The following is a 27,124-nucleotide window of genomic DNA, read 5'->3' on the forward strand; positions in this document are numbered from 1 at the left end:
ATTCCTCTGAACTGTTTAAGGTTACCACAGACAAGGAAAACGTAGGGCACTCAAAAGCGAAAAGAGCCTTGGCCAGGTAGTGGGACACGGTGTCCTAAAGAGACATGTCCTAGAGCCCGAGGAACCCCGGTTGTCCATGTGTGTTACATTTCTGCAGCTGTTATAATTGCAGCCAGTATGAGGTGTCAGAAACGGGAGAAATTGAACATGGAGTACATAGGACTTTTAGCCTTTTTGTACATTTTCTATGAGTAAACGTGTTCTAACAGATGTTGTAAACCCTCTAATCAGCCTCCTAGGCACACTTGAAATGCAGCATCCTATACAAAGCCTGTTTTATGCCATTTCCTCCCTCCTCAAGTTTTCCTACTTGAATATGAGGCTTTTTTTTTTTTTGACCTTGCAAATGCCTTTATGAATGATTTTCCTGACTCTTAACATAGCTTGCTGTTGTTTTATTTTGGTGACGAGGCTTCCCATCGTTCATTTATCCAACACTCAGTATTCATGTGCCCCTGCATAGGTGTTCCCATAAAGTGACACTTGGCAAGTGACATTGGTTACCACAAATGCCATTTCTCACTTCAGATTGGAGAGTTGAGCACTAGAATTCCTGCTTTTATGAACATGTTTTTCTTCCGTTACCAGAACCAGGAGCCATTCTCAGTAGGTCGCTCACTGTAACAGACCAGAATGAACATATTCTAAATTAGTCTTACGTTTGTTAAATTAAGATTTTTTTTCATCATGCATAGGCAAACACATGCGGTTGTGTAAGCCGCTTCCCTTTGTTTCCTGTATGATGATTTGATCAGTTGCATTCTCATTATCCGATTATTCCAGCTGAAAGGGTCACACTGGGGTGTTCCCCCTCTAGCCTGTGAAGACCTGATGAGTTATTTGGGCCTTGTCTGTTGGATGGGATTCTGGGAAGTTCTGCCCAGCATGTGTGCTTCAGCTCCCATCAGCATCTCTGGCCTGCAGCACAACCATCCCTATAGTGGCAGCCTGTAGCTCTTAGCTGGCAACAGTGTGCCGTGCGGATGTAGGCACCATAACAGGAAGCCCTTTGGCCTGCCATAAACAGGTCTAGAGTATAGAAAGCACAGTTGTGATGGGGATGTATCCATAGCAACCAGGCTAAGATGGAGCTGCCATATTGGAATACATTCCCACCAATGGGTGTGCACCCCGTCCCCTTCAGGAAGATGACTGGTACTCTGAAGGCTACGGTCTGTTCACAGCACTGCTCTTGTTGTGTTCTTTCAGTCTTAAAGAGGAATAATGACATTGTAAAGAAGCATGCTTCAAAATATTCCTGGGGGGGGGGGGGCGTATCAATGTGGATTTTTTTTCTCCTAATTTCCTTTTTAATTTTATCTGATCAGTCTGATCCAAATTGATTATAGAACAACAGACACTTCCCCACAGTCGTAAAGCTACAGAGGAAAAAATACTTGATTGTACAAAAATGATTGTTTTTAAAGAATTATACCAAATTATACATATTTTTTTAAAGCTCATTTCTTAGTAACTACTTATACACCTTTATGTCAGCTCCAGTGCTTAGAAAAGAAATACATTCTTTGCCCTGGAACAATTTTTTTATATTGGCTACATATGTTTTGGTTTTGCTTTTTAACTCTTAGGGGGAAAAAATGAACCATATAACCAGGGTGAAATTTGTAGCAAAAAAAAAACCCCAAACATTTAACAACAAAATTACTTACCAATTAAGAGATGCTTCTGGTTTTTAATAAAGAGTAAGTATTGTAGATGCATTTGTATCTGTTATGTATGAGAAAAACTCATTTCACAAAAGAGGCTAAGCTCTAATTCTGTTGAAAGAATATTTTAAAATTAAGACAAATCTGGAATGTTTTGTTTGAAGGCTAAGCTTCCTGTATCATAGTTTTCATTTATATATATATATATATATATATATATATATATATATATATATATATATAATATTTATTTATTTATTTATTTATTATTAGTATATTGTAGCTATCTTAAGACACACCAGAAGAGGGCATCAAATGTCATTAAAATTGTTGTGAGCCACTATGTGGTTGCTGAGTTTTGAACTCAGGACCACTGAGCCATCTCTCCAGCCCCCTTGTTTTATATTTTTAATATTTCAAGTCAACCTCAAAAACTAAATTGTGATGAAATAAAAGGGATTAACATCATCTTTGCTGTCAACTTTTGATTTTTCTCTAATTTTATACTTTCAGTGTAGTACCTTGGTTCTGCACAAGTATTAGTAGAAATGAGTTTTGAGACACCATAAAGTAGCTTCTAGAGGTAGACTTATTTCTTATTACACATCAAGAAAAGATTAGTTTACCTGGGAGTTGTTGTTGGACCCAGAGCTCAGTTTTTCCATGTGTAGTTAGTGCTTGAAGGACACAGGGGGGACAGTCAAAAAAAAAAAAAAAAAAAAAAAAAAGCCCATGTGCTGAAAGGACCTCAGTGATGTTCGCTATGTAAAGTCAGAGCTAGTAGGCAAATGATTTCCTGCTCCTTGGTCTTCCTCTTTGGACATGTCCTTTTGGTACATGAGACTTCCGCTACAGTTGGTTAGAGAAGCCCCACACCATTACTTAATGGGAACTGCTTTGTTGTGTGTTTGCTCAAGCTGCACTTTCTAGTGTAGTCCTAGAAGCAAAGCAGTGCCTGTCAGAAACCTGCTACCATGATTCACAGATGGATGGGGAACCACACTGTTCTCAGGCTACGTTTTGAAAGTATACACAGACATTTAATGAACTATGTAATGTGTTCATTTATTTAGTGAGCACTAGAGTCTAGAATAGCTAGAGTGACATCAGCAAAACCCAGTTCCCAGAAGGGGATCCTTGACTTACCAGAGGATCATATATGCCAAGAGCCTAGGACATTTTATTCTGCCTCCCTTCTTTTCCAAGTCCTGTCAGATGGAGATGAACTATCTCAACCTCGAGCTCCCTGGAAGACTGTGACTTAAGACAGCCAGAGAGGATAGGAGGCAGCCTAGACAAAACCCTGATCTTTATGGGAGGGTATTGGATAGGACCACGTAGCTAAAGCTTGCATTGCAGGTTGACCAAGAAGTTAGAGATAACATGGGATGAAGCCTGGCTGATGGTTGGGGCTTACTTTCTGGAAATGTGTAAGCAGGCTCAGGACTTTAAGATTAGTCCTCTACTGTAAGATGGCATGGAGCTGGGATTTTGTTGTTGCTGGTGTTTTTTCTGGGTTGTTCGTTTGCTTTTTTCTAGTTGTGACAAAAGGAAATAGGCTTTGGATTCCTGGGGTAATAGATGAAAATGGAAGAAAAGTAGGGTAGAGAACTCATCTATAGCGTGTAACTGAGGGCTTACCTATAGAGTGTAACTGAGGGCTTTCCTATGGAGTGTAACTTACCTATGGAATGTAACTTACCTATGGAGTGTAACTTACTTACCTATGGAGTGTAACTTACCTATGAAGTGTAACTTACTTAACTATGGAGTGTAACTTACCTGTAGAGTGTAACTTACCTCTGGAGTATAACTTACTTGTAGAGTGCAAGTTACCTATGGAGTGTAACTTACCTGTAGAGTGTAACTTACCTATGGAGTGTAACTGAGGACTTACCTATGGAGTGTAACAAAGGACTACTTTCAGAAGACCTGGGGTCAAGACTCTGGCTGGAGGCAAACAGATCAGGTGGTGTCCCTGCCCTCTCTCTCTAGCCTCAGGGCTCCTATGGCGAAATACAGTTGTCATGAAAGATTGGGACAGCCTGGAAGGAAAAAAAGAAATCCCAGACAGGTCAGCCAAAGGGTGCAAAGATCTGGTGCAAAGATCTAAGGGAGGACAGTCAGCTGTGGGTGTGGGAGGAGGGGCAGGGCCGACTGGAGGGTGCGATTTATGGCCGTGGTGTATTTCACGAGGCTCAGTGTCTTTAGCACTCCGAGCTGGCGTCACCTTTCTCACCTGTGACCTCCTTGAGTCATGGCCCAGTAGCAGCATGGGTAGTTTGCTCAATCCAACCGCTGGGCCATCCCCTGAGGAACATGGTGTTTGGGAGTGAGGAATGGAAATGGAAGAGATGTGGGCATAGTAGGGAGTGGAAGGAGCTGGGTCTCAGTAAGCGTGGGTGGGTCCTGGTCATGGGTTAAAGCTCCTCTTAGATGCCCCCGTGGAACTGATGCAGTGACAGGTGTCAGCGACTCTACCTTCTGATGAGCTTCCAGTTCCAAGACAGGATAAAAATGTATCCCACACTAGAGATATGACCTTGGATAATCAAATTATTTCCATCTCTCTGAACCTGTCTTCTATGTCCGTCAATAACCCACCTCTCAGGACTCTTGTACAGCACAGAAGCAAAACTTCTGGTAAAGTGCGCAGCACGCTGCAGGCGCATGGGGGCCCCGTGGACTATCTTTAGTAGGGATAGCGCGGCAACTATTTTTAAACTTAAAAGGTCAATTTTATATCCTGCTGTATAGGTGACCCATTGCAACCGGAGCTTGAGTCAACAGGCGTGGGGGAAGCTTCCAGGGTGCCTTTGAAATCCTGATACCCAGTCACAGTGATTTATGGGGCCTCACTCTCTCGAGTATGCGATGCTCCCTGAGTTTGTTTACTTTAGTTTTAGTTTGGTAACCTAGCACCCTGTGATGGTGTATTTCTATTTAAGCTGACCAGTTCACGCCGGTCACACAGAGATCCTGAATGAAGGCAGCCATAGGAAAGGGCATTGTAGATCTTCACTCTGGCTGGCCCTTTCCTTGTGCTTTGATTTTTCTTCCCTACTGGGGGATGATTTCCAAGGCTCTTGGTTCTGAGCAATACTGAGACTGTGCCTAAAGAAAGATCAACAAGGATGCTGGGTATCTTTCCTGGTCCAAGTCAAACCGAGAACTAAAAGTCGAGCTGAGAAACAGGGGTGCAAGAGCTGACCTTGAATCTGGTGTCAGCTCAGGGATGAGGGTTTAGTCATGAGTCTGACACTAGCCATGGTCAGCTACAAGAATTTCCCTAGTGCTGCCGTTGTCATAGGGGTTGAAAAATGAGTCACCATTGAGGTAAATGATCCACTTTCTACTTACTGTCCACTTAGCAGAGAAATCACACTTGGGCTTCTTATTCAAAGTCTGCTTTTTTTTTTTTTCCTTTTTAATTCTGAAAATCTTTCTCCTTAGAGGTGAAAGAGATTTGTGAAATCAACCGGTTTGCCTAATTAATTTCACTGAGGTAGAAGAGTCAAGACAGCCCGAGACAAACCAATCCTATGATATTTGTTAAGGCCTTTATCTTTAAGAGTACAAACTTTGATGCTAGAGTTGACCTTAATTTTTGTCTTTTTATCACTGTCACCTTAGAATTTTGCATTTTGTGTGTCTTTGTTATTTGGGATGATCTGTCATCATGTCTACATTATACTACTTCTGAGAGTAAAAGTTTTTAACAGGGGTCAGGTATGTTCTATGCCTTGTGACTGCTAACAATAAAGATACAGTTTTTAGTTTCTCAGCGAGGGATGGTTTTATTTTTGTTCTTAGGGACCAGCTGATTGCTCCAAGGTTCCTAATTGAAAAATGAGATTTTTGGGTATGAGTGCTTGCATGTAAACATATAACCACAGAACATGCAAACACGCCATGGGGAATGTGTCTAGCCATATGAGCCAGCCAATGTGTGTTAATGGGCAATAGACAGCTTAGTCTCCTTGTAGAGAAGTTCAAAGAGCATCTGTTCAGCCCAGAGCAGCAGAGTGATTAGGAAGCATCCCAGCATTACTACAGAATTTGATTTGAGCATAGGGATTATGTAGGTAGCAATGTGTGGAGAGGTAGTTCGGTGGTTAGTGCTTATTTGTTGTCTTGGGTGTCTGAGGGTGAGAGGTCAATGGTTCTTCTGGAAGCAGAAGACTGACTAGAAAAGAGAATCTAGTTATATTCTCAGGCACCAGAACCTACTTGCCAATCTAAGCCACTTGTAACTCCCCGAGAACCTTGAAGAACTCTTACATTTGAGTTGAAGGAAAACAGCAGAGGTGATTTTAGAACAGTAGTTAATAGTCAGGGTTATCTTGAGGGGAAAGACCCCAAACAAGTGGAATTAGAGAACTTGGCAGCTAGGGGGAAAGGGCTTAGAGCAGGTTAAAAAGGACATGAAGGGAATGGAGGAAGGCAGGAAGACAGAGAGGATGAGGAAGAAGAGTCTGCAGCCAGAGAGGTAGGATTCTAAACACAGATTATGAAACACTGGTGATTTGGTCTTAGGAGGAAAAGCCAATGGTGGGAGATGTCAGACAATAGAATTACCCCATACCCCTTCCGTAGTCAGCTCTAAGATTAAGAAAATAAATGGTAGGAATGTAGAGATGCCTCAGGTTCAAGAGCACTTCCTGTTCTTCCCGAGGACCAGAGTTCAATTCCCAGTTCCCGTGTCAGGTCTCTCACAGCCATCCAAGGACTGGCCCCTGGGGCAGCTCACACACATGCATGTACATGCACTCACGTACTACATACAAATCCATATAATACAAATCAGACAACCAGGACGCCCTGACTCAGTGTTGATGGAAGTGGAAGCTGACAACCACTGCAGAAATGGAGGTTCCCCACAAGGCTGGAAATGGATCAGTCGGCGAACCCAGCCATACCACGCTGGGACTATACCCAAAGGACTCTGAATCCCACCACAGAGATATTTGCTCGCGTACGTCCATTGCCCTAATCGCAGCGGTTGTGAGAATGCCATTACAGATGCACAGTTTTGGTTTTACGAGGCTTCGCTGTGAGTTTTAGAAGGCAGTTTTGCGGGGGATCAGAACAGACACTGCTGGATGCCATCTGCTTGCTTAATTTCCGTCACGTCCCCAAACTGAAGATTATATGTTCTAATTCACACGTGTACTCCCTCAGCTGCGAGAGGAAAGCTGTAATCGCTCCTGCTGAGCCACTCATCCCTGTTCCCAGTGCTTGCAGTGCGAACACATAAATAGATGGGGGTCAGTGCTCCCTTCTGTGTAGCATTTATAAGATACATCCCCAAGCTCTGTTCCTCCTCCTCCTCCTCCAGCTATGTCCTGGTGTCACGAAAGAGCTCCACTTACACAGTGCTGCTGGCGGACTATATATACACACCAGTCAGGTGGAACGGACTTACACAGCAGCAGGAGACATCATGTAGGAGAGTCAGTCAGTCAGCTCACAACGACTTAGAATACTGCGCTGCTGTCTGGGGATTGGCATATATCAGCTCAGAGCATTCTGAGACGTGACCTAGCACAGCAGAGACTCACAGACCTCTTCTAGCTGCCACTGGTAATTTCGGTAGTTTGCAGAGACGCCACTGACTGCACACCTTGTTGGATAGATATTCTTTTAAATATTTATGTATTTATTTAATGTTTGTGAGTCCACTGTCATTTTCTTCAGACTCACCAGAAGAGGGCACCGGATCCCATGACAGATGGTTGTGAGCCACCAGGTAGTGGTAGGAATTGAACTCAGGACCTCTGGAAGAGCAGTCAGTCTTTAGCTAGCTTCTTAGCCGTCTTTTCAGCCCCTGCATGCCATTGTTAATCTGATGGTACCCTTTTCGATGGACATAGTTCTGCTGATATAAAGCTCACCTGTTGAACTCTGGCACCTGCTTCATGCACTGTGCCGAATTACCTGCTTGGGCTCTCCTTTCCTCCTCACGGTGCAGAGCCCTTAATACACTGCAGAAAATCATATGACGACCTCCGAAATCGTCTGCGCTCCACACCGGTGTGCACCTCACAGTTCTCAGAGTAGCAAACTTGGAAAACAGCCATTATTAAACTGCGTTTTTTGTAGCTGTTGAGCTCCCCCGACTCACGTTACTGCTTTGAGATACTGTCTCACTCGGTAACCAAGGCTAGCCTGTAACTCACTGTGTAACCTGGGCTAGCCACAGACTCCGAACAGTTCCCAGGCATTAGCATATGGAATGCTGGGGTCACCATGCTTCCATTATTATCCAACTGAAAACGCTATTCCTGCCCCCAGTTAAGTCTTCATTCTTGAAAGATTTAAATAGCACACAACTTTATGAAGATACTCCTCTTTGTGGACCCTAGATTCTAAGTTTTCTTTGTGGACCCTAGATTCTAAGTTTAATTACTTCTGTGTGACCTTGAGTGAGGAGTTACCCAGCCATTCAGATTCCTAATCAGCTGTGTGGCGGGATTTTAACCAAGTACATTATCTATTCACACCCTCTCTACAGGACTACTCTAAAAAATCCGTGAAAAGTTTTAAAGTGATTAATCTACTTTAATGTGGTGCCTTTGGAGTATTTGGAGGTAGCTGCCTTTTTAGAATTTTCTGGCAACCTTCCTAGTCCAGAACTCTAGAGAGATGTGGGTGTAGGAGAGGGGGAAGGGATGGAAAATCCTGGAATGCTTAAAAAGCACACAGAATCCTTGCATATTTAAATACCGCCACACTTTACTGGGGGGGGGGGGGGCTAGCAGCTTCCCCTACTCTCCTGCAAAGCTTCCTGTCAGGACCCCCCTCCATCGGTACTGGAAGCATTCAAGTCTGCATTGAGCCCCATGCCTGCACTTAGGTCCATTCTTTAGTCCCAGGGTTCACCTTGTAAAGTCATGGCTGTTCTGTCCCAGGAGATTCTTTTCTTCCACCCGTTTGAAGAGCTTATAAATGTAAACCATGCCAGGTTTAAAATATAAATCATCTCCGATCTCCTCAGAGCAGACCAGTGATACCACTGTGCCTCTCACACGGCCTTCTTCTGCATGGTGGATTCTGCCGCAAATCTACTTCTTCAACTTTGACACCGTGTCCCAAGTGAAATATACCCATTTTGCACTTCCTGGTGGTAAAAACATGCCTTGTCCTCTAGGTTTCTGAGCTATGTGGCCTATTCTGTAGGACACACCACATCTTCTGTTCCTTCCTGACCACATTCCAGGGCGTGCGTCAGCCGACCTCCTCTAACCTTTCTTCCTCCTCTTTCTCCAGCCTTTGCAGATCTGCATTATTGTCTTCCCAACTGATACACAGGCTTCGTGCACACCTCCTGACCAGCCCTCTGACTGGCTTTCTTGGTAGTTGGGTCTCCTCTCGGCATTTCAGCATAACCTGTGGGAGATTTCATTTCCTGACTTTAATTTTTGCCCTCTTGTCATTTCCCTATTTACTTATTTGGTTTGGTGCTTTATTGTTTCTCTGCCTCTAGGCAGCTGTTGAACAGTTATCTGTGGGGATAATAAGCGAATGACTGTTAAAAATACTTATTTCTAGTGCTGCAGTCTGTAATTTTTACAGGAATTCTCTAGGGAACTTTAGTGCTGTGGATGGTTTCTAGTTGTTGGTAATAACAAGGAAGGGTTCAGTAGTAAAGTCAGTTTGGGAAATGTTAAATAAAAGGTAAATAGACGAGGTTACATAGTAACCTTGTACTGTTACAGATAATGCCTTTGCATTGTGTCTAAAACCATTTTGCAGTGGACATCATCTGAAGGTGTTTTACTAGATGGATGTTCTCTACATTCTGGGGAATTCTGCCTTAGACCAAAACCCATCTTACTAGAGGGAAATGGTCAGAAGGAGATTCTCGCTGACTAGAAGGAGAACAGACCGGTGAGTAGGGACAAAATCTCCAAAGAGTGGCAGGATTCGGAAAGCACAAAGTTTCTGAGAAGTTGGGTTCTGGTTACCAACTTCTGGCCACCATGTTGGGGTTTCTTCCGGTGAATCTAGGTCTTAGACTGGAGTTAGTGCACAGTAAGCATTTTCTGCCTTTTCAGTGATGAGTGACCTAACGAGGCCTGGGATGGTCCCGTTATGCATGCATTTTGTTAATTAGTTGGGACGGTTTGTTGTTCGCTCTGATGCAGCCTATAGCATTTCCTTCGTATAAAACCATGCCATCTGCTAACTGCGACAGCTTGATCTCCTCCGTTCAAACTGTGAAGCAAAGAGGCCTCACAGACATGAAGTTTGTCCAGTTGCATTGATTACTCTTCAGTGAAACTGGTTCATGTTAGAGATAGCTAGGGTGCTGGTGACGTCAGCTAAGCTATGAATGCGCAGGCTGCCTGTGTGAATCCAAACTGTATCGGTGATTGCAGAATGCTGTGTGTCTTTGTCACTTCTCTTGCTGTGATCAAACAGCATGACCAAGGCCACTGACAGAAGGAAGGCTTTGTTTGACTTGGTGTTCCATCATGGCGGAACAGACCTGCTGTGGCTAGTGCAGGAAAACCGAGGGCTGACATCTTGAACCACAATCAGGAAACAGAGAGACCAGGAAGAGTATGTGACTTTTAAACCTCAAGCCTGCCCCTAGGACCTACTTCCTTCAAGCAAGGCCCAAACACCCCTAACAGCACCACCAATGGGGACCAAGTATTCAGAAATCGGTGCCTATATGGGACATTCACATTCTTTTTCAGACCACCACATACATGTTAATGTGGCATTAATCAACTTAGCCAAGAAATGAAAACACAGCCGTCAATTTTGGTTCTTGTTAATTTGGTTGCAAGAACTTCCCAACAAACTTAGCGTGTCTTGTATTAGAATTTTTATAAATAAGTGTTTCAAGTATTTCATGTGTTAAACGAAGTTATTTTGGGGAGAAAAATGCCGAAAGGTTTAGTCTTGGATGCTTCAGAGGATGACTTAGTTTTTAAACACCAGTCTTAAATGTTCATTATACTCTCGAGAGAAAAAGACACTTCTGAAATGGTAAATCTGATCTCTCTGGGCCTCTGAGATGTCATGTTTTGGTTTATTTCCTATCCCAAACCTAACGTGTTCAGAGTCTGTGATGCCATTCTGGGCCTATGGGCCTCAGAGCTGGTTGAGTCAAATTCATGTGGTTTATCACAAGAGGGCGCCAGATACAAATAGATGTAGTAGATTTACTAGTGGTCAGGTTTTAATAGGAAAGTTCTTACAGTGCGAAAGTAAAATTTAAATTATATAATTTTAATGATTGATTATAAACGAATTCTAGATTATTATTGACACCGTCCATAACGATCTCAAGGCACTTAAAAACAGAGGCTCCCTAGTTTGTGATAACTATTGAATTTAATGTCTGAATTTCAACTTTGTCTCAAGAATTCTGTATGGAGAAATTGATAATCACATTCTCATTTGTTAATATAATCTAAGAATTACAGTATAGGTACGCATACACTTAATATTGACTCTATTTATGGCTACTAAAAACTCTCCTCTGTATCTTTTATTTTTAAGTAGAAGGGTATCACATGAATATGGTTGATTATAGGATTCGATGTAGCATGTCCCAGTCACATGACCTTTTGCCTACACCTCCCGCCAGTCCTTCCCAGCCTACTGAATGCTGTCCCATTTTAAGTCAGCCTTTGATTTTTCCATATACGATCCACACCCTCCGTACACTGTCCGTCACTTTAGAGTACTGGGAAGCCACAGTGTCTGACTTCATATCCCGGCCCTGCCGCTTCCTGGCTATGTGAGGCCAGTCTCTTTGTGGCCCATGTGTGTTGTTTCCTTCTCATGGCCTGATCTCCAAAGCTGATTTCTATCCTGCCAGCAGTGTAAGGTCTGTGGTGTCATGTATGCCATGATCAGGTGTTCCCAGGCTGAAAACTCCCCTGGCTAGGAACTGAAATGTGTTCATATTTTCCTGTGGCTGCTGCCTGTTTCCTCCATCCCTCTCCTCTTCCACAAACTCCCTGTGACTTCCTCAGACTCCCTTCATATCTGCACATTCCAGCAGCAAGGTGAACGTGTGAGGCTTCCCATGATCTGGACGTCACAGTCGTACAGGCCAGCTCAGACTTACTGTAGAATGTTACAGCTTGGTAGGGTATGTCTGCAGATTAAATTGTCACAGTAGGCACCCTAGAAGTTAGGACTGATGCGCTAGAGCAAGGTTTCTTACACTTTGTCCACTTGTGACCTTTGACTGGGATATCATGTGACCATAAATGCAGTAATCAAAAACTTACTGATAATACCTCACAAAGCTGTATTTTAAAATAAGTCCTTGGTGTGCCTGACAGTTTCCCCTCACTTATTAAAGACCAAGCTAAGTCTGCATGCCGATGGGATGGGTAGGATTGTTTGATTTTATGTACAGAATTAGCTTGCGGCTGTCTGATGCCACAGGATGCAGAGTAGCTTCCGTGTTATTTGGAGCTGATCAACATTTTACTTTTGTAATCATCAATACTAACATCAAACACAGGGGACGGAGTGGCCGAAATGTGGTTAGGGACAACTGAAAAATGTAAATCGCTTTTTAATCTTATCAACACAAAATTTGTCGAAAGATCTAAAATGTAGAGCCTCTCAAGGTGGCAACTCAAATAGCAATTCCTAAATCGAACGCTCTAACAATACAGTCCAAAACTCCTCCAATTGATACTCCACTTGACAAAAAAAATAACAGAAAAAATACCAAGTGCATTTTAGGTCATTACACTGTGTGTAGCGTGAAATCCCTGCAATGAACAACATACCTGATTTGAGCCAGATCGGTTCTAGCATCGCTCTTTGGTTCTACCTCACAGTGAGGAGTGTGTACACTGTGTGCTTATAGCCAGGGTCTGGTGAAGTCACATTATACAGCACAGGTGAGACCAGATATACCTTGGATTCATTGTGCATTCGATTTTGAATTTTCGGTTATGGCCTGTTCAGGAACTTTGTACTGTTACAAAATTTGTGCCTTGCATTCAGTCTCATGTGGGGTCTGACCCACAGTTTCAGAAGCTGGGTACTAAAGGGTTTCAAGTTGGAGTCCATGTCCTGAGTGTCAGGGTAAATCATTTTTTTCCCCTTCAGTTCTGCTTGTATGTGGAAGTGGGGGTTGGGGGACTGGAACTGAAGCTGCTTTTCTGCTTCTGGGATGATTTGGATTAACATCATGAGCGGGGGGGATGGGAGGGAACAGACCAGATTAAATGGTATCTTGCAGAAGACAGGCCTTGACAATGTTTTGAAGGAGGGGGGCACACTGGTAGAAGGGAACATCCTAGGGTTACTCAAGGATTCAGTTGGATGATTTATGTTAAACACCTGATAGCATGTGACTCACACGAGATACCTACTGAATGGACAGAGAGAGTCACAGATTTCATCTGAGGCACTGGAAGAAACACGGGCCCAGTGACTGCAGTTGGAGTAGTTTATACGAACTACTTTAAATAGAAAACCATTTCATGGCTTTGAAACGGTTCCAGGTGACAGGCAGGGCATTTGAAATGGGAGAGTATTGTGAATTTGGAAACATGGTAGAGACGTCGTCATGTCATGAAGGAGTGTAGGCCGGAAACAGCCTGTGGAGAGCCAGAGAGGAGGCTTTACCAGAAGGCAAAGAAAGGCATGGCCGGAGAAACCCACAGAAACAGTCCAGGGAAGGGAGTGGGAAACATGGACAACTGAGGCAGGATATGTCAAAGGTAAGAAAAATGGAAGACAGAAGAGGGAAGGGGTGATCTGCTGGGTTATTCTGGTGGAGAACTGGAAGTGGGGGTTGAACCCAACGTGGGATGAGTGAGTTCAAGCCGCCACAGCAAAGGACCTAATGGGAATATCAGAGGTGCAGACAAGGCCTTTGCCCACCCTTAGCTTGTAAACCCCCTCCACTGCCACTGTCTTAGAACAGTGGGTGGGTAGTACAGAACCCTTAGTCATGTAGAATTGTGTTTTATAAATAAGGCACAGTAAAAAAAAAAAAATAGATAAAAATACACTAGAATGCTAGCAACAGTCTGCTATCATCAGTGTTATTAAAAACTTGAGAATGCTTGTGGAGTTTTTCATTTAGCATTTTCAGCACACAGTTGGCTGAACGCACCAGGAATTATGGAAAGTTACATTGCAGGATTACTGTGCCAGCAAGTGTTGGGGTGAAACAGAGTGAGACAGACCTGGTGCAGGACGCTGTAGGGTAACAACTCCCAGAAGCCCAGGGTAATAAACCAAGACAAGAATAGGCACCTTATGCAGAACTTTGTAACAGAGTAAGAGAAAAGAATTTTCGCATCCACAAGATCTCTTTAGGATAAAAGTTACACAGAATAATACCATGTTGAGCAGAATAGAAAAGGTTGGGTTTCCCGAAAGCATGTCACGTATTTTTAGCCCTCAGGATAAAAAGGTATGCACTCTCCATTTCAACTCTGCATTCCTAAACGCTCTTCAGCCCTCTCTCAACTTCACCTGGGATCACAAAAAATGCTCTTCTGACCAGAATATAGAAACCGTAATCTGTGCGCATAACTGCAATCTGTATCTGTATCCAGACAGGGACGTGAACTTTCAGATACCCCTCCCTCTAGTCAGGTTTATATTTTAGACTTTGTAAGTTATAGAGTGTGGCCATATTACAATAGAAACAAAGGATTCTGACGGCAGCCTTCCTTCCCTAAGGAGAAGGGATGTGTTCTCTTTTGTGAAGTCTGGACCTGAGGCAGTTCATTTTGACTGTGCTTGTGTGTTGGGCAAGGAAGAAGCAAAGCTGCCTTTATCACCAGGAAAGCCACGTGTTTGGGATTTAAGACAGACCGGGAGCGTTGAGATTATCAGAATCCGCACAGACTGGCGATGCTCGTATATGAAATGACTACAGGTCTTAATGGTTCTGTGGTCGTTATCCTTCCCTGTGAGAGGACTGCCCCATTCATCTTTTCACAGGCAGCCTGGGAACTGCCGGGAGACCTTTATTAAATGGCGTTCGCCATGTGGGAAGGAAAGCCTCTTTTCCTCAGAGGCTCACCTCACCAACCAATCACAAAGCATCCTGAGCCGCAACCTTCTCCCCTGCCCACATAGACCAGAGGTGGAATGTGATTGGTGCATAGTTGTTCTATGGGCGGGGTTTTGTGTCACTCTTCCCTGGCTTCTCCCCAGGCCGTTCCTTATTTGGTAGCCTTTGACAGAACTAGTCTTTCTCACAGCTAAGCATCTTGACATACATTATTCATTAAGCCCTGGAGCTCAGAGAGAAAGATGCAGACCCTTAGCTCTTTAGCTGATCCTTCATCACATGGATATTCCTTATTCAGAATAGTTGCTGAAATCTGTTACATTTTGGAGTTTTACAAATGGCATGTGTTTCATGGAAAGACGGCTGGATGGGATCATAACATGATGCTTTCTTATTTATACTTAATCACCAGAAATCTTTAAATTCCCACACCCTGAATGGCTCTGTGGGAACTGGTAGAAATCAAGGGTTGAAGCGATACACGTTTCAGAACTTGCTGCCACATATACATACAGATACATAATCTATCAAAAATGCCTGAAGCAAACTATTTATTGTCAGTGTCTTGGGGCTACATAAAGGTAAGATTTATTTTGCCTTTAAAGCTGTGTATTTTCATTGAATGAGTGGTGGATCTTAGCGAGTTATCCTGGTGTCTGAGCAATTTTATTTCTGAGATATGACCTGGGAGAAAAGTGTGTTGTGTTGCTGAAGATAAGATTGTGTAACAGAGTGTCAGGTGTGCTCTCTGTGTTAAGAAAGCTTTTGCATGTGCACTGGTTCTTCTGCTTGTCTTATATAAATGTAACCTATGTTCTGGATAGCAGGGCAATGAAATCAATGATTGCAAATAAATTATTGTACCAAATCCCTTACTAATGCATCCTGATTAGCACTGCAGCATTTAAATCTTATCAGTTGGGGCTGTCACTCTGAGTGCTGCCTTTGACTTCAAGTGGGAAATAATGTCTTTTTTTTCACCTCTGTCTTTAAAGCTGTAAATGCTGTACTAAACTGTTTGAATGCTTTTCATGACAGCATGACCTGATTTGATCTGGAGATCACTGTAGGAAAGTGTATTCATCCTGTGGGTTTATTTTAATCTCAAGCAATACATTTGTACAAGGAATTGGTAAGATCGTGTGGATGCTGGGGGGCCTTTTACCTGTGGTAAAGCTGTCATTGAGTTCTGTCTCCATGATTGAAGCAGGAAGTGGAAAACCCTGGTTCAGTCCCCAGGGAAGCATCCTTTCAGAAAGTAGGCTTCAGCCTTGAATGCACGAGCCAGTCACAGCGCATTTTCAAAGAGATCTGTCTGTCTGTTCTGCTGCCCTAAGGACTTTCAGATGGAAAGGTTCTGTGTGTTGCTTTTCTGTTTCTTTGTAAAGGAAACTTTCATGAGTACTGTCAAGGTTGACTAGAATTCTAAGAAAGCTAAAATCTTATCTCTGTTTTGGTTGATAGGGTTTCTTGTTTTTCTCTAAATCTCTAGGATAGTCCAGGTTTTTAAAAATGTACTTCATGATTTTATTGCCTGAGTTTTGCTAGCCATTTCTTCTTTTAAAATTTTAGAAAAATGTGATATAAGAAATACTTATACCCTCCCCCAGAAACACACAAACTCTCTCTCTCTCTCTCTCTCTCTCTCTCTCTCTCTCTCTCTCTCTCTCTCTCTCTCCCTCCCTCCCTCCCTCCCTCTCTCTCCCTCCCTTTCTCTCTCCCTCCCTCTCTCCCTCCCTCCCTTCCTCCCTCTTTCTCTCTTAGCCATTCCAGTCCTTTGAGGCATTTTAGTGACTTTTGTTAGTATCATGACTATGAACAATACCAATACAAATCCAAATATAGAATCTTAGGACTCGCCTTTTAGGAAGATACTTGCTACACTGCTTAGTGCTTGTGTTAACATTCTGCCCCTGACCTAAAAGTCAATTATTGATATTTGGTGTTATGTGTTCTGAAAGATTCATTTTTATAGAGCCAGTGCGGTACTCATTTACACGGGTCTTAATATCGACATGTCCCATACCTGCAAGGCATCATGTTCAAATGATTGTTGGAATTCCACGAAGGAAGCCCTAGTCACTGCGGTGTGCATTTAAATACCTCCCACGCTTGCAGAGTATCCCCTCCACATGATTGTTAGCAGAATTCCGGGATGGAAACTGTCGTCATTGTCTTCCTGCTGGCTGCACTGCATGTTTGGATGCACACAGGACATGTCATGCATCTGGTTGGTCATGTTACACAGTTACAGAGGACTGAATTTGTAAAGGCTTCCTTTGTCTTATTACTTATTTTGCATCCTCGACCGTCTTACAGGAAGACTGTAAAGAGAAGAACTGGAATTCTAAAACACAGAATACAACATTGAGATCGGCTGCATTTAGACTTTGCTTTACGATTTAAATGCTGCACGCACACACACACACACACACACACACACACATACACACACACACATACACACACACATACACACACACACACATACACACACACACACACACACACACATACACACACACACACACACACACACACTGGTGCATAGTGAGAACAAAGACCTCAAAGGCATCCACAGAGAAACCTTTCTCCTTTTTCCTCCCTAGTTGTAACCATGATTCAATGTAATGTTTTTAAACCATTTAGAGTCAAACGAAACCAGTAAGATATTCAGCATAAAATAGAGGTAACTTTCAAACATAGCTACACGCCCACTTAAACGGCGTTTTCAAAGGGTTTTATAAGAGGCACTTTTGCATTCACCATCCTGAATCAATTAGGGAGTGTAATGGTGTTGCTGTTAGTTTCTTTAAGCCACCCTTCTCTACCCATGGAAAATAGTCTATAAATAATCTTAATAAACATATTTGTTCAAAATAACAGAAATTAACCTTGTAATTAAAATGTTTGTTAAAAGCTTTATTATATTGTTTTTTAATTCATTGGGCAATCAACTATAGGCCGAGAAAGCACTAGTGGCTACTTTTATGGTTATTAATTTAGCATACCAAGACTAAAAATGTTATTGGCAGTTGCCAAAAGAGGTAAAAAATTTAACTCTTCAAGAATATTCTTGTGCTGTAACTTGGTTGGCTCTTTGAAAATGGTCTTTGAGAAATCCCAGACTTAGCTCTCCTGGGATGGATACTTTAAGGAGTTGCTTGAAATATAGTCTCATAATTATGTTAAAATGTAACATTGGAACACAGCAGGCCTTGGTAGGGAGGTAGGCATGTAATGGAGGGTTTCTCCAACTTACCTTCCCATGTTTTAAACAAAGAGGAGAGAAGAATGTGGGAATAGACCAGGATACAGCACTTTGCAGGGAAGCGTGTACTGCAAGTCTGCACAGGAGCATCTCTTCAGTGGCTTTTTAACCTTATGCGATCACTTTCCAATGAATTATGTAAACAGATGCCCAGGATAATTGTGCATCATTATTCCAGAAAAAAAAAGACAAGTAATTTGTATGGCATGTCCTCAGGTAGCATGAATATGAACATGTTCCAGCAGTCATGTCCAGCAGCATGTTCATCCTAACCAGTCTATGTGCTAGGTAGATGATGGGTCGGTGGATTCCTGTCTCGCTTTCCCAGTGGTCTTCAGAAAGGAGCCTCATGGTGCCTCGCTGTACTGAGAGACATTCAGTGTGGCTGGCGGTTTCTGTACTGTCTGCTGAGAGGCTCGCACTAGTGGGAAGCAGTGCCCACCCCTCCCCACTTTGACATGGTCAGGTAGTTCTAAATGACCTCTTCATCTTAGAGCATGTCCTACTTGAAATTAAGGAGAGAATACATTGCTGGCTATATGTTTAAAATATTTAGAAAACCATCTTTTGAATACATTTTACCCAATGTGTACATTTCCCCACGGGTAAATTACTTATAAAGCATTTCTTTACATTTGAGAGATTATACATAGTATTGGTTTCGAAGTGATGTTAAAAATGGTTTTGAAACAGCTGTGACTTCCCATATGGGCCCTTGCCTAGATTCCTTTATGCTGGATAAAATGGGGATTAGCTGTAGACATATTTATAAGTTCTATCTTTGTGTCATGCAGCGATAAAAAGCAGTTATCAGTATAAAGGTCTCAGAAATCAGGGTTGACCACCACAGAAGGGCTAACAAAAAGAACTCAAATACCTGAATGTGGTATTCTGTGGTAGAGGAAATAGAAGGCAGCCTAAATGGATATAGCTCATTTACTTAGCTGCAAATTGAGAATTTCCTTAAGAAAGCATAGCTTGGGAAAGCTGACAGGGATTTTTACCACTACTTAGTGTAAATGCCTTCTGAAATGATCTCGGGATGCCTCATCTTGGTTCCAAGGCAACATGCTGCTCAGCGAATGCAAACTGACCCCCATGCATGCCTCATGTGACGCACTACCACATCCTTAGAGGCCTCAGAACAAATATAGCTAATTGTCTGTGGTTTCCAATGATCTCTGAGCAGTGGGGATTTAAATGTCTTTCTAAATCTTTCCTTCTGTCTAGCTGTCTAGATTTTTTTAACTATATATGTGTAGTTAACAAGAGTGTGTACAAATACATGGATTAAGAAAAAAAAACAAATGTTATCTTGCCAAGTTTGAGAATATAGTCGTACCTGCGGACTGACGAACAGAATGTGTGTTCGCCATGGCCCATTCTTCTTTTCTGTAAGAGAATGGCGTGTGCTCCTCCTCTCTCACAGTTGGCTGGCGTTATCTTGCTCATACCCTCGTCTGTGGCGATAGTTGAAGTCTGGCTCCTGATCTGGATTTCCTAGCATCGGCTTTGGAAGAGACTTGTCAAGACTCTATGTCTTATGGATGGGCCCCCTCTGTACAAATGATGTGGAAGAATTTTGAAAATTCTACATAAACTTGTTCAGGTCTAAAACGTGCAGTTCATACACTTTCAAAAGATGAGCTCATTCCTCCTCTCTAGGCGGACAAGAGAGATCTAATAGTGAAATGTGAAGTTTCAGACTGTACCAAACATATAATAAAATTGTTTTATTTACATATTTGATTATGTATTTTACAGCAGTTAGTTACCCTGTATGTTAGAACACTGCACTATTCCGTATGTCCTATTGCTTTCTGTTCCTGTGCTAAAACATTTCCAAAGCCAACTTGCAAAGGAAAAGGCTTAGTTCACTTGGCACTTCCAGGTCACTAGAGCAGGAACCTGGAGGCAGGCACTGCGGCAGAGACCGTGGAGGAGTGAGTGCTGTTTATTGACTAGCTCTCCATGGGCTTGCTCAGTTTCCTTTCCTACATAAGCCATGACTACCTTCCTAGGAACAGTTGGCACTGTTGCTAGTGAGCTGGACCCTCTCATATAGATCTTTATGAAAGCTACACAGACTTGCCTACAGTCTGATAGGGACATATTCTGTCTCTGTATCTCTCTCTCTCTCTCTCTCTCTCTCTCTCTCTCTCTCTCTCTCTCTCTCTCTCTCTCTCTCTTCCCTCTCTCTCACTCTGTGTGTGTATGTATGCCCTTCTGTCTCCATGTTTCTCCCCCCGCCTCCTTGAGTGTGTGTATGCCTTTCTCTCTGTCTCTGAGTTTTTTCTATCTCTGTCTCTTGCTCTGTGTGACTCTCTGTGTGTCTGTCTCTCTATCTCTGTGCAGTGTATGTGAATGTCAACACCTGCATATGTGTCTGGATTCTACATGCATGTCAGTGACCGTAGAGAGCACAGAGAAGAGAGTGGAGTTCTGACCCAAACCGTTGTAGGGATGTAGGTCGGTGCTGGCAGTAGAGCCCGCGTCCTCTGGAAGAGCAGCTAGGGCTTCCAGCCCTGGAGGAATTTTCTCAGCTGAGGTTCCTCTTCCCAGATTAACTCCAGTTGGTGTCAAATTGACAAAACAACAATAAAAACAGACAAAACCAGGTCACTGAATACTGAAAGCCATTGAAGCATATTGTCATTGCTGGTTGGGAGAGATTTTAGACTCAAAGGTAGACTTTAAGAAACCCTAGCCATATGGTGCCTTACTGCTTCTCTGGCCTCTGAGTAGTCCACACGGAATACACATACATAGAGTCAAAGATGATATCGACAAGTGGGGGAAATGCCATGTTTGCTTTCTGGGTCACCTCACTTAGAATGATCCAGTTCCACTCACTTATCTCAAGTTTTCACAATTTAATTTTTCTTAAAGCTGAATAATACCCCGTTGTGTAAATGTACCACATTTTCATCATCCAGTCACCCATTGATGGACATCTAGGTTGTTTCTTGGCCTTTGTGACTAGAACAGCCGAGAACAGGAATGTGGGAGTGTCTCTGTAGGGAGAGAGTCCTTTGGGGAACGCCTGAGTGGTGGAGCTGAATCATGTGGCAGATCTATTTGTGGCTTTTTGAGGAACCCCCAAATGGATTTCCATAACGGCTGTACCAGTTCACACTCCCCTGGCGTGTCCCCCTCTCCCCGTGTCCTCAGCAGCATTTGTCCTTACGGTTTTTTTAGCCCTGCCATTCTGAGTGGGGAGAAGCTGGGGGTCTCAGAGCAGCTTTAATCTGCATTTCCCTGTTTCAGTAGCTGTGTCTGATGGCAGTAGGGCCCTGTGGCCTCAGGAAAATAAATGGTGAACATGAAAAGCAGAGAACCAAGCACTGTGTTGGTTTCTGTCTCCTGACTTTGGAGAAGGGACCGGTGAATTGTGTGGTTTCTGAGAACAAATACTCTTTACACTTTCTGCTTGTATACAGCTTCAGAAGGAAGTGGTGTTTAGTAGATACTCAGATGTATCTCTCCAAAGCCCCAAGAGAACACGTAAACCTATTTAGTTTTCCTTTATGGTTAAAGAGAATTATACTTTCACATTTGGCCATTATTGTAAGTTCAGTTTTGACAATGCTCAGACAAGTGATAAAAGAATACAGTACTGAGCTCAGTGTTTCACAGGTACAAAAGAAAGGCGGGAAAGCAGGAGGGAGATTTTCTGGGAAGAGGGGCTCCAGTGGGGGTCTGGGGGTAAGAACGAGTAAACCTGACACCATATCTATATAACCGTAACTGAGATAGTCAGTCAACCAGAAGCAAACGAAAGCAGAGCTGTAGAATGCGCAATTGTTCTGTATTCATCCACTATACCTTTCTTCTGCCGGTGAGAAAAATAACCTTTACTGTCAAAATTCTTCTATCCGTTGATTAATGACATTAAGAGCTGTAATCTGTACTGGCTAACTTTGCATATTCAAATTGAAGATATTTAAAGTTAAATGAAATCCAGAACTCAATTTCTCATTCCTCCTGACCTCTCTCCTTTCACATGCTTCATATCCACAGGGTCCCAGTGCCTGGTTACCACACTGACTTTCCTACCCTGGAGAAAGTCATACTGGATAATAAATAGTCACGAGTGTTCACTGTGTCTCAGACATGCTTATGTCATGATACTTCAAATATCCCATCTCTTACTCGGTTATCTCTTTGTCTTTCAGTTTAAGAGGATGCTTAATCGGGAGCTCACTCATCTCTCCGAAATGAGTCGGTCCGGCAACCAGGTGTCAGAATACATATCAAACACATTCTTAGGTGAGAACAACGCCATTTAAAACCTTCCTTAGACTTGTTTGCTTTATTATTCTTATTAGGGCAATTCGAGTTTAACTTGTTTTGGAACCCAAATAGATGTTAAATGCATACATTAATAAACGAAGACTCTACGCCTCAGAATTGATCTAAGGTGACATAGTATTGTTTGTTTGTTTACTCATAGTGCTGGGTACTAAGTCTACAGCCTAGCACACTCTAAGCAAGCACCACACCACTGAGCCACCTCTCTAGCAAAGCCTTTTCTACTACTAAATGTAAAATTGTTTCCTTAGATAGTTATTCATGGCTGTGTTGTTGTTAAATGGCACCATTACTGGGCACTAGGGAATTAATAATAAATTATACATGGTCCTTACCATGAAGGCCTGAAAGTCTGATGAGTGCCAGGCCTGTCCTGATGGATGCAGGTACAGTTCCTAAGGGAACTTTGCTGATGTAGTCAAGAGTGTGGTTTTGTGAGACAACCCTTCTAACCTTAACTGCAGACAGAAAATGCCATAAATGAAAGTTAATCTTTTAACACCTCCTGGGCATAGGAATGTACCTCTAAGCATAATTATTGCATATGAAGAAACACATTCCTATACAGATGTCTGTTGACCCTGTACTGTACAAGGATGAATTAGGCCTTTACCAGAGATGAACGCACATCTTCTGTCTGTAGCTTTTACTGACGTCAGCATGTACGTCTATCATTGTAGAATGTTGTGGTTTGTCTGTGGGCCCCTGTAGGACTTGCTTATATCATAAACAAGGGAGACAGTAACAGAAGTATCCAGTCACTCTGAGGTAGAGCTTCAATGCTCTCAGTGTGGCTAGTCACAGTTATCTAACCCCTGAGTTCATTTGCTACTGATTTTGATATATGTGCATGTGATGTCTCTACCATTTTAAAATACGTGTTGAAACTGGAGTCCTTAGTGGGGAAAGTTGTTTCCAGACTTCTAAATGAATTCAAATGGGAATAGGGTTGCCAAACAGTAAATAAGCAAGCATTTTGCTTTCTTTAAATTGGCTATCACATCTTACATTTTCTCTTAGGATAGTCTATTACCAGGTCGTTGGTAACTAAGTAGCATCTGTTTAATTTCATGTGTGAGGATACCAACTTATTGTCAATTCCAAAAGGAAAAAGTGGTGTTTGGAATCAATTCCAAGAATATGTAGTAAGCAGTTACGGTTTGTTTATTTTTATGTTATGTGATTAAAATTAAAGTTGAATTCATAGTAAACATTGGGTGCTTTCTGACCTTTTTAAGATAAGCAACATGAAGTGGAAATCCCCTCTCCAACTCAGAAGGAAAAGGAAAAGAAGAAAAGGCCGATGTCGCAGATCAGCGGGGTCAAGAAGTTAATGCACAGCTCCAGCCTGACTAACTCATGCATCCCAAGATTTGGCGTTAAAACAGAGCAGGAAGATGTCCTGGCCAAGGTGAGGTGATGCCAGTGATCAGGATGTGGTACACTTTCCCCATGAATGAATGAATGAATGAATGAATGAATGAATTCATGAGTTCCTTTTAAACAGATAGAAACGTTCATTAATTGATTTGATCTTAAAAACAGCTTCAGAGTCAGGCATAGTGGTACGTGCCTTCTTTAACCCCAGTATTTGGGAGATAGACACAGATTGATCTCTGTGAGTTTGAGGCCAGCCTGGTTTACATAGCGAGTTCAAGGACAGCCAGAGCTACATAGTGAGACTATTGTGTCTCAAATATACATTTGTTGCAGTAAATATTAAAAATAAATGGCTATCTCTTTATCGGCCACCCTCGGTCTCACTCCTTGGGTGGTGCTTTTAGTATGAAGCCATGCACACAGACTCTGTCACTCAGTCTGCAAGCTGGCCTCTCCCCACGGTTCCCTTCCCAGGCGGTCACTCCGCCTGCTCTGCTGCTTCTGTCCTGTCTGGTGGTTACCGCCCCGGTGTCTTCCTTCCCCCACCGCCCAACACAAACATCACTTCAAAGCCTGGCAACTTTCCAAATGGGTTTATATAATAGATTCTCAATTCACAAACCCTCTACACAATAAGATCACATCTAATAGACACAGATACAAACTGCCCTTCCATATGAGATAAAGATAGAATCCCTTTAAATATTTATATCTACCTATGTCTGATTAGAGCCACAAGGATCTAAGTCTGCTTTTCTCCGGCTCCATCTTGATTTTTCTTTTCAATCCCTATTTTCTCTTCCATTTTCTTACCTTTTCTCCGCCTACCTCTCCACTGTCCAATCGCATATCGACATAAATCAACATATCACTCTTTTTGTTTACTTAAAAAAAGCAACCAAAAAACAAAACAAAAAATCCCCTTTACCTTTAAATGTAAGCTCTATACAACTATTGCCACTTGAAAATATTTTAAATGACTATGTTTTCTCAAAGTTGATTGATTAGCTTGGGTAGGCTATAAAACTAAATTAATCTCTTAGGTATGTGTGTATCAACAACAAACCTATTGTGTTTTCTTTGATGTAACTGAGTGTGTGTGTGTGTGTGTGTGTGTGTGTGTGTGTGTAGGCCTAGAGTGGGCATAAGACACCTTGTACCTGGAGTTACAAGAAGTTATGGGCCGGCTAACACTGGAACTGAACACAGGTTCTCAGGAAGAACAATAATTGTTCTTAACAGCTGACCCATCTCTCCAGTCCTTGATTTGAAGATGGGAAAGTCACTTCATTATAGTTTATTAAATATGCAGTTTTAGACACATGGCTTGGTTGATTTGTCTTTGTTGTTTGGTTGCTTGTTTGTGTGCTTTTAAGCATCTCCATTTGAGCTTTTGACCTTTGAGAGTTAAAAATCAATCATTTCTTTGGATTTTACTCTAGGTAGATTATGTGACTAGATTTCATCAGTTAAATTATTTGAGGTCAAAAATAAAAGCCTATGACTATAATCTGCTGTCGGACTCATGAGCAATACTGAGTGTCAGGATATTGACGTGAATTTGCCTCTGCTCACGTGCCGTTCCCTTTACATTTACGAGTCTTTTTTTATTCTACTTCAGCAATGTTGTTTATTAAAGTTGGTAATTTTTTAATGCTTCCGTTTGTCACCGATGTTTATCTTCGTGTTCTTCGCATGCTTTCCTTCGCCCTAGGAACTGGAAGACGTGAACAAGTGGGGTCTCCACGTTTTCCGGATAGCAGAGCTGTCTGGTAACCGGCCTCTGACTGTTATCATGCACACCATTTTTCAGGTAACCAGCTTCTGACTGTTACCAAGCACACCAACTCTTTTGGCTTATTTTAATGCTGCTCTTTTACTGCTCCTTTACAGTGAAAGTGGTAATAAATATGGAGTACATGTAAAACATAAACAATAGCATTTTTTTCTCTTTAAGAAATATGGAGGAATAGAAAAAAATGCATTAAAAATAGTTATAAATTCATTTCTACAATGCAGACCTCTTTCTTCACAAACAAGCCTGGCCAGCCAGAATATACTTCCTTGAGTATCTTTTTGGCATTCAGCCATCTTTTCTATACCTGTTTCTTGTTCTTACCTTTGTACCATGTCAGGGGAACACTGAGAAGCTCAGCTGTTACTGGTACCTAGAGACTAGATGGGGAGCACCAGCCTGCGATGGGGAGCACCAGCCTGCAAACAAATGTGGGTTCATCCCGTGATGGGGCCAAGTCAGCAGCTGTACTGAAGCTGCCTGCCAGAGCTAAGGACCGGCACCCCACTTCTCACACTGAACCCCTGGGCATAGTACTGTTGCGCTCAGAAGGCCACCTCAGCTGCAGGCTGTCAGAGTTCCTACACTTCTCAGATAATTCCATCACCTTCAGTAGATATGAGGAAACATTGTTTCATTTTTTTTTTTTTTTTGAGGGGGTGGTATTTGTAGCAAGACCAGCAAATGGTTCTCTTTTAACATACTCTGGGGGACAAGTTTTCACAGGAAGACAGGATGTTAAGGGGATTTCTTTTCTTTCATTTCCAGGAACGTGATTTGTTGAAAACGTTTAAGATCCCAGTAGACACTTTGATTACGTATCTCATGACTCTGGAAGACCATTACCATGCTGACGTGGCCTATCACAACAACATCCATGCTGCTGACGTCGTCCAGTCCACTCATGTTCTGCTCTCTACACCCGCTTTGGAGGTCAGGCTGCTGGCTGCTGTGTCACTCACCTGCCAAGAGCTCCTGCACTTGGAAGTTGGAGGGTTCACAGTGCGGACTGTGACTAGCTTCAGTGGGGATATGTTGACTTACTTATAAAGTCGTTGTTGATAAACAACAGACCCTTTGATGAGTTTTATCTGTGAGAGCTGATCAAAGATTTGGGGACTCAGGTCTATAATGTTGCGTCTCTGAAATGGCCCGGTGGACACTGCACGCCAGCATATCTTACATAGTGATCTCCCGCTAGGTTGCTTTCTAGAACTTCAACTGGAACACTGTAGTTCGTAGGACAGTTATTTTCCAAAATATAAGCAGCACATTAATCCTTTCCAAGAATTTATTTGAAGGAAATGCCCTTTTGGGTTTTCCACATCCTAAGAGATTGTTCCATTGAGTGTTTAACGAAGGGGTTTGATTTCCACCCACATTTGGAGGGCAGACTGTGAGCTGCTGTGTAGTTTAAGACTCCTTTGTCAATTCTGCTTGTAGCTCATTATTTGGCCGAGCCCTCAGCCATTGTTCTCAGGTGGGAACGACTTCCTCCCTGGTCTCCACCATCTCTACACCCAGGGACATTTGGGGAGCATCTGGAGGCATTTTGGGTTGTATATGCTCCCAGCATGTTGTGAGTGAAGGCGAGGAATTTGCTGAACAGCCCAATAATG

At 42.5% G+C, this 27,124-nt stretch overlaps 1 protein-coding gene across 10 annotated transcripts in view; it reads left to right on the top strand.

The window, feature by feature from the left end:
- Positions 1-27,124, top strand: part of PDE4D (phosphodiesterase 4D) — a gene marked incomplete at its 5' end in the record, with an annotated part of 1,034,128 nt that overhangs the window by 993,873 nt on the left and 13,131 nt on the right. For 9 of the 10 annotated variants that reach the window (XM_080933670.1, XM_080933668.1, XM_080933671.1 and 6 more), the window contains 4 exons: positions 22,195-22,288; positions 23,569-23,741; positions 25,425-25,523; positions 26,274-26,438. In XM_080933670.1, the coding sequence (XP_080789796.1) occupies positions 22,195-22,288; positions 23,569-23,741; positions 25,425-25,523; positions 26,274-26,438 (531 nt within the window). Of the gene's footprint in view, positions 1-13,310; positions 13,439-22,194; positions 22,289-23,568; positions 23,742-25,424; positions 25,524-26,273; positions 26,439-27,124 lie in introns of those variants that run through there. The other variant, XM_080933669.1, reaches the window with a different exon arrangement.

This window comes from Micromys minutus, assembly GCF_963924665.1.
Source record: "Micromys minutus genome assembly, chromosome: 20".
Lineage (NCBI taxonomy): Eukaryota > Metazoa > Chordata > Mammalia > Rodentia > Muridae > Micromys > Micromys minutus.